The 18,265-nt window shown below is 46.5% G+C and overlaps 2 protein-coding genes across 5 annotated transcripts in view; both read right to left on the bottom strand.

Annotated features, from left to right (window-relative positions):
- The window catches only part of LOC308486273 (uncharacterized protein), a 103,737-nt gene extending 86,860 nt beyond the window's left edge, over window positions 1–16,877 (bottom strand). The window contains exon 1 of the mRNA XM_081022901.1: window positions 16,750–16,877. The gene's annotated coding sequence lies outside the window, so the exon portion shown is untranslated. The remainder of the gene's footprint in view (window positions 1–16,749) is intronic.
- LOC308486303 (uncharacterized protein) overlaps window positions 282–18,265 on the bottom strand; it is a 100,868-nt gene continuing 82,884 nt past the window's right edge. For 3 of the 4 annotated variants that reach the window (XM_081023018.1, XM_081023021.1, XM_081023020.1), the window contains one exon: window positions 282–4,750. In XM_081023018.1, the coding sequence (XP_080879144.1) occupies window positions 3,906–4,750 (845 nt within the window). In that variant the 3' untranslated portion in view covers window positions 282–3,905. The remainder of the gene's footprint in view (window positions 4,751–18,265) is intronic. The other variant, XM_081023019.1, reaches the window with a different exon arrangement.

The following is an 18,265-nucleotide window of genomic DNA, read 5'->3' on the forward strand; positions in this document are numbered from 1 at the left end:
CCCTCCGTTCCCCTCTTGCAATTAGGCTTGGGGGGAAATCACCCATTAACTTACAGTATTATCAGTTTTCTTCAGAATGCTGAGGAGGCAGTGATGAATTTCTGGTGAAGAATCAGTGCTTGGAGATCATGCGGTGGGGGGATGACAAGAGTTTGGTGCAAAAACCGTCTTGCATGCTTGAGTAGACCAACTCCAGGGCATGGGCCAAGTAGCAGCAGGGTAGGGGCCACGTGCAGAGCAAGTCCCACACTGAGGTCAAAAACACACACAGAGGCAGCAGGACTTCTTCAGTAATAGTTTACTGAGCTTTCAAAGCATACAGTTCTCACTGGGTCCCCAGTGAGGCACAAAACTTGGCTCCTGAGAGCAAATCCAGTTTCAGCAATAGAAAAATACAGCACACAGGATGTGTAAGTCAGGCACACAAACCGGCAGAAGGGAGCAAGGGAGGAAAGAGGCTGGAAGGACACAGGGCAATGGAGGTGTGTCTTTCGCTTCCTGTCGTCTGGGAGGGAAGTCAGCAACTCAGCATCTGCAGGGGCTTCATGAAGCAAAGCTTTCTGTCGGCTGCTTCCAGGCAAATGAGCATCCCAGAAAAACACACTGTGATCTGTGGGGTGTTGCCATATCAATTGTTTTTGAAAAGTTATCACAATGTGGTCTAGAAACCGGTATAGGATGAGATTAATAGATCGCCCAGCCCTAGTCCTCACTCACCACCAGAAATCCAGATTCACCAACTCCCCCTCACTATCAAAAGGTACCTTACATCTAAAATTATACTCACTAGTGTGAGACATTACCTTCATTATTTCATTACTATACAATTTTACATATAAACACCAGAACATGACATGCTTTTAAGATGGATTTCCTGCTGAGTTGAGTTCATTGCTGTGAAGAAAAGAGTGGACTCTGAAAGGAACACGTTCCTCACTCCATACATCTCAATGGGTTCTCCCCTCTGAGTCCTTAGATGTTCCTTAAACACTCCATTATAACTAAAGCACTTTCTGCAATCTTTCCCTTTAAACAGCTTCTCCTCTTTGAGGGTTGATGTGTTTGTAGGGTGTCAGCTGTTAAAGTTCTTCCTGTCCATGAGTCTGTTGATGTAGGACTTCCACTAGGACGGAACCTCTGTCTACTTGACATTTATATGGTTTCTCTCATGTGGGAGTTTGTTGATGTAAATCAAGGGTTCCACTCAGACTGAAGCTCCTTCCAAACTCCATACATTTAAATGGTTTCTCCCCTGTGTGAGTCAGATGATGTCTTCTAAGGCTTGCATTGAAACTGAAACTCTTTGTATTGATGGAAGAGATTCATAAAGACCAAGCGGGCTTTCTCCCGGGAAGACACTTGTCTGATAATTTGAGGAACATAATTGATATTTTGGGAAAACTAGAAGTGAATATAAACACTAAAGCAGTTCTGATATTTGTGGATGCGGAGAAAGCTTTTGACAACATCTCTTGGAGTTTCATGAAGAAGAACCTACAGGGGATGGGGGTAGGCCAAGGTTTTGAAAATGGTATAGGTGCAATATACTCAGAACAAAAGGCTAAATTAATTGTAAATAATGTGGTGACGGAAGAATTTAAGATAGAAAAAGGGACACGACAGGGGTGCCCAATCTCCCCACTGCTTTTCATATCGGTCCTGGAGGTTCTGCTGAATATGATTAGAAGGGACCAGTTGGTCAAAGGTATACAGGTCGGAGCCAAACAGTACAAACTGAGAGCATTTGCAGATGACTTAGTATTGACGTTACAGGAGCCAGAATCTAGTACTAAAAGGGTTTTAGAATTAATTCAAGAATTTGGTCAAGTGGCAGGATATAAACTGAACAAGCTAAAAACTAAGGTTTTAGAGAAAAATTGAACACCGATTGAAAGAGAGAGGTTTCAGAATGAGACAGGCCTGACTGTGGTTAAGAAAGTGAAATACTTGGGGATTAATATGACAGCCAAAAATGGGAACTTATTTAAAGATAATTATGAAACACGTTGGACAGAAGTGAAAAAAGATTTAGAAATCTGGTCAAATTTGAAGCTTTCACTGTTGCGTCGTATTGCTCTGATAAAAATGAATGTATTGCCTAGAATGTTGTTTTTGTTTCAGACATTGCAAACTGTGGACAAGATGGACTGTTTCAAGAAGTGGCAGAGAGTTATCTCTAGATTTGTCTGGCAGGGCGAGAAGCCCAGAATAAAATTTAAGATATTAACTGATGCAAAGGAAAGAGGTGGATTTGCCCTGCCAGACTTTAAACTTTACTATGAATCGGCAGCTTTTTGCTGGTTGAAAGAATGGCTACTTCTTGAAAATACAGACATTTTGGATCTAGAAGGCTTTAACAACGTATTTGGATCGCATGCATATTTATGGTATGATAAGGTCAAAGCACATAAAGCATTCAAAAATCATATTGTCAGGAGAGCATTGTTTAATGTTTGGATAATATACAAGGATTTATTGGAAAATAAAACCCCAAGGTGGTTGTCACCGATAGAAGCGAAAGCTCTGAAAAGGCTCAATATGGAGGCCAAATGGCCGAAATATTGGGAAATTTTGGAACAAGAAGGAGATAGACTGAAACTGCAGAGTTTTGAGAAATTAAAAAACAAAGTGTGAGACTGGCTTCATTATTATCAGATAATGGAGGCATATAATTTGAATAAGAAAATTGGCTTCCAGGTGGAAAAATCAAAATTAGAAACAGAACTCTTAGAACCCAAAACTAAGATTTTGTCAAAGATGTATAACTTGCTGTTGAAATGGAATACTCAGGATGAAACGGTGAAATCTGCTATGATTAAGTGGGCACAAGATGTTGGACATAATATTATGTTTGCTGACTGGGAACAGTTATGGACCACAGGTATGAAGTTTACGGCATGTAATGCCCTAAGAGAGAATATTATGAAAATGATATACAGGTGGTACATGACCCCAGTCAAGCTTGCAAAAATTTATCATTTGCCCGATAATAAATGCTGGAAATGTAAAGAAACTGAAGGTACATTCTTTCACCTTTGGTGGATGTGCCCAAGGATTAAGGCCTTCTGGGAAATGATATATAATGAACTGAAAAAGGTATTTAAATATACCTTCTTGAAGAAACCAGAGGCCTTTCTTCTGGGCATTGTCGGCCAATTGGTGTCAAAGAAGGACAGAACTTTTTTTATGTATGCAACAAGAGCAGCAAGAATACTCATTGCAAAGTATTGGAAGACACAAGAACTACCAACTTTGGAAGAATGGAAGATGAAGGTGATGGACTATATGGAACTGGAAGAAATGACTAGCAGAATCCGAGACCAGGGAGAAGAGTCGGTGGAAGAAGATTGGAAGAAATTTAAAGACTATCTACAGAAATATTGTAAAATTAATGAATGATAGAATGATGTTGGATAGCAATTAAGGGTTCCCAGCTGTAATGCTTTAAGAGAATATGAAAAAAGGGTTATAATTGGGTTAAAATCTAATGGTAAGGATTTGCTGAACCAATGAATTGAAGCGGAATACAAAAAAGGGAGGTATGAGGAGGTCCGGGAAATGAGCTAAAGGAAAATAAGTAATAGAAAATAGGTGTGTTTTTAACTGTTTTTATTTTGTATTTTTCTTTTTCTTTTTCATTTTTACTGTAATATTTCAAAAAATCTTAATAAATATTATATATATATAAAAAGAAAAGAAACTGAAGCGCTTTCCGCATTCCATGCATTCTTATGGTTTCTCCCCTGTGTGTGTCCGTTGATGTATATTGAGGTGTCCACTCTTACTGAAGCTCTTTCCACACTCCATACATTTAAATGTTTTCTCCCCTGTGTGAATCCGTTGATGTGTTTTAAGGTTTCCATTTCGACTGAAGCTCTTTCCGCACTCAATGCATTTAAATGGTTTCACCCTTTATGAATCCGTTGATGTTTTCTAAGGTTTCCAATCTGAATGAAGCTCTTTCCACACTCCATACATTTATATGGTTTCTCCCCTGTGTGAGTCTGGTGATGTCTATTGAGGTGTTCACTCCGACTGAAGCTCTTTCCACACTCCATACATTTATATGGTTTCTCCCCTGTGTGAGTCTGGTGATGTTTATTGAGGTGTCCACTCCGACTGAAGCTCTTTCCACACTCCATACATTGAAATGGTTTTTCGCCCGTGTGAGTCCGTTGATGTAAACTTAAGTGTCCACTCCGACAGAAGCTTTTTCCACACTCCATACATTGAAATGGTTTCTCCCCTGTGTGAGTCCGTTGATGCATATTGCACTCCCAACTGTGAATGAAGCTCTTTCCACACTCCATACATTTATATGGTTTTTCACCAGTGTGACTTCGCTGGTGTAATTTAAGTTCTGCATTCTGCCTGAAGCTCTTCCCACACTCCATGCATTTAAAAGGTTTTTCACCCGTGTGAATCCGTAGGTGTGACCTTAACTGTCCACTCCGACTGAAGCTCTTTCCACACTCCATACATTGAAATGGTTTCTCCCCTGTGTGAATCCGTTGATGTTTTCTAAGGTCTCCACTCAGCCTGAAGCTCTTTCCGCACTCTATACATTTATATGGTTTCTCCCCTGTGTGAATCCGCTGATGTTTTCTAAGGCCTCCACTATCACTGAAGCTCTTTCCGCACTCTATACATTTATATGGTTTCTCCCCTGTGTGAATCCGTTGATGTTTTCTAAGGTCTCCACTATCACTAAAGCTCTTTCCGCACTCTATACATTTATATGGTTTCTCCCCTGTGTGAGTCCGTTGATGTATTCTAAGGCTTCCACTACCACTAAAGCTCTTTTCACACTCCATACATTTAAATGGTTTTTCCCCTGTATGCGTCTGTCAGGGGTTCAGGGACAGAGGCACAGGGTAGGCAGGAGATGGAGAGCGATGGGGATGAATCCCAGGACAGCGAGGAAGAGGATGACAATGACTCTAGAGATTCCATGAGTCTTTCCAGCGAATCAGAGGATTCCCAGAAGGGGGCGCCGGTGGTCAAGGCCAGGGGAGCCCCAGGGGGGACTTGTCAGGAGCAGGGGGCCAGCGGGGGATCCCAAAGTGGCAGCTGGGCGTCAGGACCAGCCTCCCCGCCAGAGTGCAGCGAAGGGGGTGGAGGTTCCAGTGTATCAGGGGAGGCGGCTCCGGCAGTAGAGAAAGGAGGGAGGTCGGAGCAAGCCACCCTCCCGGAAGGGGAGGGGAGTAGTGAAGGGAGTAGCGTAGCTGTCAAAAGGAAAGTTAGAGGTTGGGGGCGCGCGCCAAGTTCAAATGTAGAGGCGCGCGGAAGTACAGGGAGCCCGGAGGAGGGGCCAGGTCCCAAAGCCCGCAGGAGGGGGCAAGAGCAGTCTGATTCCGCGTCGGAGGAATCCAGGAGGGGCGAAACCCCAGTGGGCAGAAAGACCCTGCGGAAAAGGAAAGAGAGAAAGAGGTGGAGCAGCGCAAGCCTCTTAAACTGGTGCAGGGCGGGGACAGATTCAGAAGGGACTTCAGCGGTCTAAGCCTAGCAGACGTAGGGCTGCGCGCCTCGGATCTGAAGCAAACAATGAACTGCAATAAATACTTTTGTATATAAGAAAAGAAAGGCGTTGGTCTTTTGTGAGCTGAGACTTGAGGCAGCCCTGACAGCGTCCGTTGATGCATATTGTGGTTTCCAATCTGACTGAAGCTCTTTCCGCACTCCCTACATTTAAAAGGTTTCTCCCCTGTATGCGTCCGCTGATGCATATTGCGGTTTCCAATCTGACTGAAGCTTTTCCCACACTCCATACATTTATATGGTTTTTCACCAGTGTGACTTCGCTGGTGTAATTTAAGTTTTCCATTCTGTCTGAAGCTCTTCCCACACTCCATGCATTTAAAAAGTTTTTCACCCGTGTGAATCCGTAGATGTGAACTTAAGTGTCCACTCTGACGGAAGCTTTTCCCGCACTCCATGCATTTAAATGGTTTTTCCCCTGTGTGAGTCCACTGATGTATATTGAGGAATCCTCTCTGACTGAAGTTCTTCCACACTCCCTGCACTGTAATCCTTTCTTGTCCATGTAAATCCGCTGATGTGTTCTAAGTTTTCCACTATCAGCGAAACTTTTCCCACACTCCATACTTTTTAATGGTTTCTCCTCTAGGAGTCATTGATGTGTGCTATGTGTCCTCATTCAATGAAGCATATCCCACATTTCACACATTTTAATTTCTATTCCTCATGAAACGAAAGGTGCCCCATTCCTTGGAATTCTGAATGTCTTCTCCATCACCTTCTTCAGAGTGGGAGGAAAGGAAATCCTGTTTGAGTTTCAAGGAAGAGAACAAAGGGAAAGAGAACACATCAAGCTCCATTAGCTCCTTCTCTTATATCAACATCTCCTACATTCCCTCACTTCCTACCCATGTTCCCAAATTTTTGGAAATGAAAAAGCAATGTCATCAAATGATAGTAATGCATCACCACCTTTCATAATCCTCAATCATTGTTAATAAAGCAGCATGATCTTGGAATACAGCCTTTTCAAATCAATTGTTTCCTCACAGGAAAGGCAGCTGCTCTCTGTCCGTGAACAGGCCCTCTCTTTCTCTGGTCCATCGTTCCTTTGGACATTCCCCATCCTCTACATCATAATCCTGCATCCACCTCTAGATCTTTATGAATCACCTGCACAGTCTCATTGGCCACAAGAGGTCCATGTGGACCATTTTGGGAGGCCCAGGTCTACATCTCTTCCAGGGACTGTGGTCTGGGTCAGTCAGAGAACTAGTGACAAGGCTTGGTGCTTGGGGTCAGCTGAATGGGTGCTCAGGGAAGCTCCTGTTCTTGGAGATGGACCTCCATCTACATGCCTCACATTGCATGGAGAGAGCAGGAGAAGCAGAAGAAAAGCAGCTGGCACATCGGAATCCCAGACCCCCACTGTTCCTTAAAATAATGATGGGCTGCCTGATCTCGAGCCCATCCTAAGCCCATCCCAGTACGTTTCCGAGCACAATTCAAAGTGTTGGTGCTGACCTTTAAAGCCCTAAATGACCTCGGTCCAGTATACCTGAAGGAGCGTCTCCACCCCCATCATTCTGCCTGGACGCTGAGGTCCAGCGCCGAGGGCCTTCTGGCGGTTCCCTCATTGCGAGAAGCAAAGCTACAGGGAACCAGGCAGAGGGCCTTCTCGGTAGTGGCGCCCGCCCTGTGGAACGCCCTTCCAGCAGATGTCAAAGCGATAAACAACTACCTGACCTTCAGAAGACATCTTAAGGCAGCCCTGTTCAGGGAAGTTTTTAACGTGTGATATTTTACTGTATTTTTGGTTTTTATGGAAGCCGCCCAGAGTGGCTGGGGAGGCCCAGCCCGATGGGCGGGGTATAAATAATAAATTATTATTATTATTATTATTATTATTATTATTATTAGGTGACACTGAAAAAGCTGCATATTAAAGGCAAATGGATAACTGTACTAGTGAAAACTTCAACCTTGAATATGTAGTGTTGAATTATCAATCAATTTCCTTTATTCGACCGATAGTCAGAAATAAAACATTACACAATAATTATAAACTATAACATCATGGGGGTACATAAATAAGGTAGGGCCACAGTACTAGACCTCTCACAAATAACCCACATCAAGGCTTTCAGTTAAACGTTTCCGACGCTTGAGTGCCAGGAAAAGAAATTTAGCCACTGACAAAGTTGTTTTCCCAGAAGACTTATTTAGCAGATATGCTGTCTGCTTTCCTCTTTGTCGGGAACTGAGCTGGGGTAAGTATGGAGTTATAAGATACTGTCTTAAATCGTTGTAGATGGGACAGCTCAGTAAAATGTGCTCTGTGGATTCTACCTCACCCAATGCACAGTGGCATAATCTCTGGTCATATGGGACTCCTCCATATCTTCCCTTCAGAACTGCCGAGTCAAGAACATTCAGCCTAGCCGCAGTAAATAGTCTGCGGTATTCCACGTAGTGGATATCCGCCAGGTAGCGAGCTGGAGCAGCCCGATACAACTGCTCCCCCAGAAACAACCCAGGTTTCACACAGGCTATGTCCTCCTGTCTGGCAATATCCCTTAATCTTTGAGCGATCACCGCCTTTGCGTGGCTATACGTCATGGACTCTATATAAAGGGAGGACAACCTGCACTTCTGCACTTCCTCCACTATCTCCCCTTCCCATGGAGATTTAAAGTTATCCCTCAGAATCAAGGGGGCCAAACCCACCGGTCTGAAACAGAGCTTGAGCCATAGCCATAACTTCGCTTTCAGGGCCACATACCTAAAGGCTTGACAACCGGTTTCCAGTCTCATGATCGCACCTGCCACAGAGGGGGGGATCCTGAGTATGGCCCTGAGGAATTGGGTTTGGATAGATTCCAATTTTTCAAAATCCCTACGTGAGCCCAAGGCAATGCCCACCAGCAGAAGAGGGAGGACTTTCATTTTAAAGAGTCGTAAGGCAACTTTGACAGTTTGTGCCTGTTTCTTGGAGTACAGGGTTCTAATCACCAGGGCTGCTTTGGATGCGTTCGAGGCTATGTATTCTCTGTGCGCCAGGAAGGACCTATTTGATCTTACAACCTGACCCAGGTATTTGAAGCAACCGACCTGCTCTAAAGGAATACCATTAATTGACCATAAATTAGGTTTCAGTCGAGCAGCAAAGACCATTATTTTGGTCTTGGCATAGTTTAGTTGGAGCTCGTGTTGGGTCTCATATTCATGAAGAGCTCGAAGCATCCTCCTTAATCCGATGGGGGAGGTAGCTAATAGGGCGGCATCGTCCGCATACAGTAGGACATTCAAGGCTCGTCCTGACAGTTTTGGTGGATGGAAATCAGCATTTGCCATATGCACCACTAGCGAATTAATATAGAAATTAAACAGAGCAGGGGCAAGCAAACAGCCCTGTCTTACCCCCCTAGTGGTGGCAACCGGATTGGAGACTAGCCCCTTACTATCTATCCTAATCCTCAGGAGGGTATTTGTATGCAAATTAATAATCAGCAGGAGAAGGCGGCGGTCGATAGATGTCGCTGCCAATTTTGTCCATAGCTGGTTCCTGGCTAATTGGTCTAAAATTGGCCGGGTCTGTGCGCGGCCCTTTCTTGTGAATTAACACAATCAGTGCAGAGTTCCAGCTTGGAGGAAATTGTGCTGTTTTGTTTATATAAGTAAAAAGAGCTGCTAGGGGTGGACACCACCAATCCTTGTTGGCTTTAATAACAGCTATGGAAATAAGATCGTCTCCGGGTGCCTTGCCCGCCTCAAATTGGCCTATAAGTGTTTCCACTTCAGAGCAGGTAACGGGATCCCACTCTGGCAAGGGGGCCAAATCTAACCTTCCTCCGCTGGCTGCGTGAGCTGCATATAAATCGGAGAAGAAGCTTTCCCAGGTGTCAGCTGAAATTTGGGGTTCTATCCTTGACAACGGTCTACCCAGGTATTGAGAAATTTGGTGCCAAAAGGAGGAGGGATTTCTATTTTCTGCAGCTTTTAGAAGGTTCTTCCAATCATTTCTTTCTGCCGCAAGCTTCTTTTCCTTTAATAGTGCTTTATACCTTCTCTTGAGGTTCATAAGGTGACTGCTAGGTACGGGGTCATTTGATGCCCTATATGCCAAGAATTCATTATATAGGTTGTTCTTGAAGTGCCTACATTCCTTATCAAACCATTTTTTATGAGAGAAATGGTTACTATTCATTACCGGGGTCTTAGCCAACGAGGGTTTTAGCAGTTCTACTAAACTGTCATATATTGGCAGTGGCTCAACTGCCTGGACAAGGGAGTCCCTTGTCTCTTGCAGTTGGTCAGACCAAAGGAGTTCATTTATCCGTTGAGCCATATTGTCAGTCCATTTTAAGGCAGTGGGCCTCATCTGAAGCTGGCTATTTGTAATAGGCACACAGGAATAGGTAGCCATTTCTCCATCCAGAGTCAGAGAGAGTTCTAATGGAAAATGGTCACTTTCCAGCCTCGTTACCACCCTAAAGTTGGAAATTTTGGGAATTAGGTCTACTGATGTCCAAATAAAGTCTATGGTATGGTAGAGGCTCGGGAGCCTGACCAGAAAGTAAATTCGGCAGGGTAATCAGAACTGAGAGCTCCGTTTAGAAGGTGAAAATTAAGAGCCATCAAAGTTTGTCTACATTTAAAACCTGCGTATGTAGCAACACTGTCTTTAAAGTTCCTGAGTAAAAGGTCTGAGGTTAAAATGGGTAGTGAGGGATATTTATTATATTTAGCAACTAATGATTTATCAGAGTGAGACAATCGGCCGTTGAAATCTCCTGCAACTAGGAAGGTGGCTTCAGGATATTTCTCTAGGAGAGTTTCAAGAGTCAGTTGAATTCCCCTCCATCTTTGGTCCACCAGGTTTTTCTTATAGATTGGGTGCAAATAAACATTAATCACCACGAACACTTCCTCCGCTGTTTGTAGCTTTACACCCAGCATGGATGACGACTGGATGTCGATTTGTTCCACCTGCAGATTTAAGGCCAAGAAACTAAGATAGCCAACCCACCTTGTGGTCTGCCAGGTGATAGTAGATTCTGTTGTGCATTCAGGTAGAAGCCCTTATACCCTGATAGGGAGAAGCCCTCACAAGCCCAGGTCTCTTGCAGCAAAAGAATACGACTGCCTTTTATGTAGGCGACAAAGGATGGATCCATCAGCTTAGGTTTAATGCCAGCTACATTCCAGGATAAGAAAGTAAGTAATCTCCTGGTCACCCCTTCGAGTCATGCTGGGCCTTGCGGAACCAGCACGGCAGAATCCACCTGGGAATGCATGCGGCGAGGGGGGACAATAGGCTGGAAGAAGGAAGTGATTGTAGCTTGCTTACCAGGCAATTTCCGAGCACCACTTACCGCAGCAGCAGCCATGGATTGAGGCTTAATTATTGGTAGCTGCAGAGATGGATTCTGGTGCACGGGAGTATCACTTAACGACAGGTCCATAGACTCTACATTTAAAGTATGCTCTAAGATTGAGGGGGGTGGATCTGCGGATGCTGTAGGGAACATGCAGTGTAAGGCAGGTGGAAGGCATCCTTTTCGGTTTGCCTCCAAAAGAGCATTCAGTCTTGCCACAGCTTCTGAGTTTGACCAGAGGGTTGTCGAATCTTCCACTGTATCCTGGCTTGACATCCCGAGGCCGTGTACAGCCAGGTTGCAAATCAAAGGTCGTTAAAACAGGTACCACTTGGGCTTGTGTAGACTGATCTACAATTGGTGAAGAATTCATCTTATTTACATGAGCATGGTCTTCTGAGTTACAGAGACAGAGTAGCAACTCGTCCAATCTGTCCGTTATCTCTGTTCGCTCCCGTTTTGGCAATTGGGAGAAGGATAGAAGTAACTCACGCTCCGTAGAGTTCTCCAGATGTATGGCCTTTGTCAGTGGAGGCAGGGGGGCGTCGAACCAGCTGATTAGATCTGCGGCCAGGGGAGTTGGGGTCGTGGCAATTGGCGGACCCTCAGACTTATCTGCTTTCTTTTTGAACAAGCAGTTTGATAAGAGGGGGCAGATCTTGGTATTGGTAAAGACTCTTGTAGCAAGGATTCCATAGTTCATTAGAAGGCTTCTTGAGGACATAAGAAGTGCAGGGAGCTTTTTGGTTTTAAAGGAGAGCAGCACTCTCTGCCTCTGAGGTCTGCTGCTAATATGATCGGTATGCTTCAGGTCAATAGAGCTAGGGGTTACCCTCAGAAGCTCCGCTAGGTGTCTCCTTATATCACTCTTATAATGCCAGTTTATCACCTTGCCTCTAATGGGCAAACCGTTAGGCAGATTTTGGTAGCTTGCAGCAGCAGTTTGTGAGGAGGTGCAAAGTGTTGTTCCTTCTTATTTTGCTCACTTTGCTCACTTTTCTGATTATAATAATGATGGGCTGCCTGATCTCGAGCCCATCCTAAAGTGACACTGAAAAAGCTGCATATTAAAGGCAATTGTATAACTGTACTAGTGAAAACTTCAACCTTGAATATGTAGTGTTGAATTATTGATGGCCTGAAGTTGTGTTATTTCTAGAGACATGAATTCATTCCGCTTCTGTCTCAAATATAGCTATTATATGATGTCATGAGGTGTCATGGGAGCGGTAGTACCTTTGGTGGTCCCCACCCTGCACTCAATTCTCACCTGTGCCTTCCAGAAGCTGTCAGGATGAATCAGGGGCCACAATCCCAGGAATGGCTTCAACCAGCTGGCAAAACCAGGTGAGGAAAGCTGATGGGTCTCAAATCCTTGGGGGGCTGGGGAATTCTGCTGCACCTGAAGTCAAGCCCTGGTGGATGGAGAGGATGAGAAGAACAGTGAATCCCACAGTCTAGAAGGCAGATTCTGCCCGTGCGGAAGAGGAAAATGAAGGGCCGATGGGATCGTCAACCGGGGAAGGGAGCCCATCGAGAAGGAAAACTCTGCTCCTAAACCTTCACTGCCTCGTGAGTTATGTTCAGGAGAAGAAAAGGATATGGAGGGAAACCCACACAAATCCAGAGCGGAGTCTCTAAGACGGTTGGATGGTGTCGTGCACACCTTCTTCATTCAACTCCTGCAGCCAAGCTGGTGCCAAACATACTGCTCTGCTTTCCTTGGGACCATATCAGCCGGGCTGAGAAGGGGGTCTTCTTGTCTAGGCAGCCCAGGACCCCCAAACCCACTGCCCAGGCTGGCAGTGCTACAAACACAGCAGTTTCAAGGGGGGAGATGGGCTCAGAGCTGTGTATCAAAGTCTCTCCGATGTGGAACAAGGGAAACAGAAACAAAATTTACATCATAAAGGTAAAGGTAAAGAGACCACTGACTATTAGGTCCAGTCATGGCCGACTCTGGGGTTGCGGCGCTCATCTCGCTTTATTGGCCGAGGGAGCCAGCGGCATACAGCTTCCGGGTCATGTGGCCAGCATGACTGAGCCGCTTCTGGCGAACCAGAGCAGCGCATGGAAACGCCGTTTACCGTCCCGCCAGAGTGGTACCTATTTATCTACCTGCACTTTGACGTGCTTTCGAACTGCTAGGTTGGCAGGAGCAGGGACCGAGCAATGGGAGCTCACCGCATCACGGGGATCCGAACCGCCAACCTTCTGATTGGCAAGTCCTACGCTCTGTGGTTTAACCCACAGCGCCACCCGGATCCCGTATTTACATCATACGGCACTGTAAAAGTATTCAAAATATTTGTTTTTCGAAGAAAAGACCACAATGTATCATGTGGCCCCTTCAAAGCTAATGAAAGTCTTGTGGCTGGAGCTTTTGGGGGTGCAGGACCAGGAAATCTCCTGCTACCATGATCCTTCCAATGGGGATTCAGGCCTCATCATGGGACTGAAATTGCCCTGGTTGTGCTGGTTGATGATCTCCAACGGGCCAGAGGCTGAGGGGGAAGCTGTTTCCTGGTTCTGCTGGATCTCTCAGCGGCTTTGGAGACCTTTGGCCATGGTGTCCTTCTGGACCCTCTAGGGGAGCTGGGGGCCCTGCTATGCAGTGGTTCCCCTCCTTCCTCCTGGGCCATGTCCAGAAAGTGGTGTTCAGACCCCTGGATGCTTACTTGTGGGGTGCCTCAGGGCTCCATTCTCTCCCCCATGCTTTTTACTATCTATATGCAGCCACTGGGAGAGATCATCAGGGGGTTTGGGCTGGGTGTTCACCAGTATGTGGATGATGCCCAGCTCTTCCTTTCTTTTTTTCCCCAATTTTTTTTATTAATTTTCCAAACAATTATACAATTTTCCAAAATACAACAGATTACTTCTTCTTCTTTTTGAACTTCCTTCAGCGTCTCTGACAATCATCCATATTTATAACTGTAGTTACACATTCCTCCTTTCGTATTGCCATTACACTTCCCTTCTCCCACTATTTCCCTTTAACAATACTTCTCAGTTTTTACAGTGCCTCTTGAAATCCCACTAGCGTTGTGTTCACACCACATATGTTTTTCAGCTAATCTACAAACTTTCCCCAGTCTTCGATGAACTTTTGGTCTTTGGTATATCTGATTTTCCCAGTTAATTTATCCAATTCCGCATATTCTGTCATTTTCAATCTCATTTCTCTTCCTTTCTTTTAAATTGGAACTAGTGAAGTTGGTGAATGTCCTGTGTGTCTGTTTGGAGGTGGTTGGAGGATGGATGGCGGCTAAGACATTGAGGTTGAATCCTGACAAGTCAGAAATACTGTCCCTGGGGGAGGGTGGGAGCCTTCCTGGTCCTGATGGGGTAACTGTGCCCCTGAAGGACCAGGTGTGCAGCCTGGGGGTCACCGCCTTCTGGGATCCATTTGTGAACAGAATGTGTGAGTCAACTCTTTTTATACTTTTATAGAAGATTGTGTCGTGTCTTATCTTTTTATGAGGGACTTAAATGGAAATTACCAAGGAAACTTATTTTAGAGGCTTTAGCGAGCCTGAGCAAATGCATCCGCTGTAAGTTTAAAAGGAGGAATGTTACTCTGCTAAATTGTACAACTTGTTAACACAAGTTGGAAAGGATATAATCAAACAAAATATCCTCTCCTGCATTCCTGAACATTCCCAGTGTCATGGTTGCATTTTTCAGGCATAGAAAACTACGGATCTAAGTACAGCGATAATTCCTAACCTATCGGTTCAAGAAGGTTCTGGTAGTTTTACTCTATGATTCAAAGCTGGTGTTTTCTCTAGATCATGGGGAGGCAAACTAAGGCCTGGGGGTATAAATGCGATGATGATGATGATGATCTTGTGGGTTTTTTAAAAGTTATTTTGGAATTCGTACTGCTATATCAGCTCACAAAATCTTATGGGTGGAGAAAATCACAGGGTTGCTGTAAACTATAATCCCACCCACAAACTCTCATTCATATACAGTCTGTAAATTTGGGGAGGTCACACACCTCACCTGTGCTAATACTGGCAGTCGTTGGCCTCCGCAGGCACACCCGGTGTGTAGAGCCTCCAGCCACAGGAACTGTCTATCATGAAAATGGGTCCTTTGACTGGGAAGATGACACACAGCGTAAATTAATAATGCAGAGTTTTAAAGAATAAAAGCTTTACTGAATTAAAAGAAGCTTCTTCATAAACAACATGGTTCCAAACAATTTGACTGAGATTGCATGCAGACTCTGCTCACGGCTGAGACAGACAGACTCTTGCTGAAATCTTACAGAGAGCACAAAGTGCAACTGGCTACTACGTCACATGTCAGAATGACTCCACAGTTAGCAGTTAAGCCTGAATAAATTGAGGAGGCCCAAATGACTGTGCAGTCCCTGCACTTCCCAGCCTGCTTGGCTGCTTCTGCTCTCATGTGTCTTTGTCACGTGACAAAAGATTCATGCAGTCGCTGTCATCGGATGCTGATGGGTTGTATCTCAGCTTGTCAGTCACTCTGACATTGCCTTCAAAGAATAAGAGGAACAGAAATGCTTTTGAGGTGCAACTTCTCTATCAATCCTGAGAGCCATTCCATGGACTCTGCACCCCTGTTTCTGATGACCAAGAAAGGACAATTAAAGATGGAAGCCTGAGGGAGAGGAAAAGGTTTCTGGCTGCTTCCTGGGTGGGATTGCGGAAACCAAGAGCCGCTTCTGAGAAGGCCTCCCCCCTCCCCTCTTGTCACGGCTAAAAATTGGCCGCTGTTTCTTTAATGCTTAAAAAGCTGCGGGTTGTATATATAGAGTGAGAAATGTTAGTTTGGTGTCGGGTTGGTTGGTTGGTGAAAGCTGGCAGTGTTGATGTGTGTACAGTTGGTCAGTCGCTTTTGCAGAAAGACTTTTGAGAATACAGCGGTACCTCGGGTTAAGTACTTAATTCGTTCCGGAATTCCATTTGTAACCTGAAACTGTTCTTAACCTGAAGCACCACTGTAGCTAAAGGGGCCTCCCACTGCCGCTGCACCACCACCACAATATTTCTGTTTTCATCCTGAAGCAAAGTTCTTAACCTGAGGTATTATTTCTCAGTTATCGGAGTCTGTAACCTGAAGCGTCTGTAACCCGAGGTACCACTGTAAAAGCAGAAAGTACTCTGCAAGGATGCTCTTCTCGTGGACTCTTTCATGCTGCCAAGGGCCCAAGGACCAGGCTGAGGTGACAAAGGGAGGCCAGAACCTTCTCTTTTCTTTCTACAAATACTGACATCTCTTCCTCTGGACTTCCTCTCCTCTCCAGGGGACCAATGGTTGGACTGGGCAGAATCGCTGTGTCTGGACAGGGCAGGGGCTTATGGGGCAGGAAGAGGATGGAGATTGCGGGAAGGAAGGGTGGGGGGACAGGACCCCCCACTTTCCAGGGATCCTTCTCTGGTCGCCTTGAAGGGGGGGGTCGATTACTGGGCGGGAGACAGAGGCCAAGGCTGTTCCACCAGAGATCCCCCGCAGCTGCCACAATGGAGACGCGATCTCTCCCCCCCCCCCGCCAATGCTGCCCTTCCCTGCCCCATGGATGCTCCTCTCCCTCCCCCCTCTACCCCCTCCCTCTCTCCCGGAGTCTCCCCTGCATCCAGAGGCTCCCTTGGCTCTGCTCACCCCACACCCTGCGCCCCCAACTCTCCAGCCGGAGGCGCCCCCCCCCCGAGAACATGGGGGGGGCAGGGGGTCTCTATCCAGGCCTCTCTCGCGCCGCTTAACCCTTTCATGGGCCGCTTTTCTCCGCGCAGAGCCAGGGGAGACGGGTGAGGGGTCCGCCCTGCGAGGAAAGCCCCCTGGGGGCGCTTGGGGGAGTTGGCGGGGGTCTCTGGGTCCTTCCCCCCCCCCTCTCCGCCCCCCCCCGCGACCCCTTTACCTCTTTGTCCTCGCTCCCGATCCTCCTTTCCTGCAACATCCACGGGGGTGGGGTCCCCTGCCTCCTCCCTCCCCTTTCCGAAAGCGCCCCCCTCCCAGCTATGGGGCAGAGCAGCAATCCGGAGTGGAAGCTCCCCGCCCCACATTTCTGGAGCAGAAACCGGATTGGAGGAGGAGGAGGAGGAGCAATGTATTGGGGGTGTGATTTGGGATTGTGTGGGCGGGATGAGAGAAGGATGTGCCGGGAGGGGAGGGAAGGTTTTGAGCGGGTGGGGGGGGGGGAGAAGGAAGAGTAGAAACCCCCCCCCCCGTCTTCCTTCTGGGGATCAGGAGAGGGGGGAGGGGCTGATCCCGACAATCCAACAGCGAAGTCACAAAATGAGTTCTGCATTTAAATCAGATCAGACTCCGAGTTCGTGTTTTGGCAACATGACAAGTCTGTCAACCGGGATGCCTGAGGATTCCTGCTCGCTGCCTTTTCCTGGCCAGCCTGAGAGATCACTGGAAAGGGAGGATTTAGTGACTCCAGAATCCATCACCGCAGACCCGTTTCATTCAGGCATAGAGATCTGCCCTTTGGACCAGTCTGCTTGGATCATGTGTGTTATGTACTGAGTTGAATAGGATCCAAACTGTAGCAGTCTGATTGGTCCTAGAACAATAGGATCCAAAAGGCAGCAGTCTGATTGGTCCTAGAACAATAGGATTCAGAATGCAGCAGTCTGATTGGTCCTAGAACAATGCAGCAGTATGATTGGTTGGCAGGAACCACCCAATCCTGCTCCAGATAGAAGTGAATCCACAACCTGATTGGCTTACAGTAGAATTCCAGAATTAGCCAATCATGTGCAGCCCATTGTGTAAATAATGTATATAAAGCAGATACTGTGAGGGGACATTCATTCATTCCTCCTCACCACTATGAGCTGAATAAAGAGCATGAAATCACTTTGCGACTCTGAGTATATTTCACTGGCGACGAGGATGGGATCCCGCTGAGCTGACTGCCACACACAGCACCGCAGCACCGCCAACTGCCGCACCGCTGCCTCGCACCGTGTATCCAGGCTTCAGCTCCGGGGCACAAGGAACTCAGAATGGCAGCCAACAGCAGCTTCTCGCCATTCAACCCAGCATCTGGAGACTGGGAAGCGTACGCCTCCCGTTTCACCTTCCTCCTAGAAGCCAAAGGGGTCACCGACGAAGAAGACGCCAAGAAGAGGGCGATATTCTTCAGCGTCTGCGGAGAGGAGACGTTTGAAATCGCCCGGGCTCTCCTTGCGCCTGAAGACGTCACTACTGTTCCATACAAAACAATAATGGAACAGCTGAAGGGGCACTTTTCGCCGCAGCCCTCAGTGGTGGCTCGTCGAAATGCCTTCTACGCAAAGCGGCAAGCCCCTGGGGAAACCATAACTGGGTTTGTGACCTCTCTCCGCCAAGCCGCCCGGTTCTGCAACTTCTCAGAGCTGGAGAACATGCTTCGTGACCGCCTCGTCGGTGGCCTGAAGGATGAG

This window comes from Podarcis pityusensis (genome assembly GCF_964106645.2).
Source record: "Podarcis pityusensis genome assembly, chromosome: 10".
In the NCBI taxonomy this organism is placed as follows: domain Eukaryota; kingdom Metazoa; phylum Chordata; class Lepidosauria; order Squamata; family Lacertidae; genus Podarcis; species Podarcis pityusensis.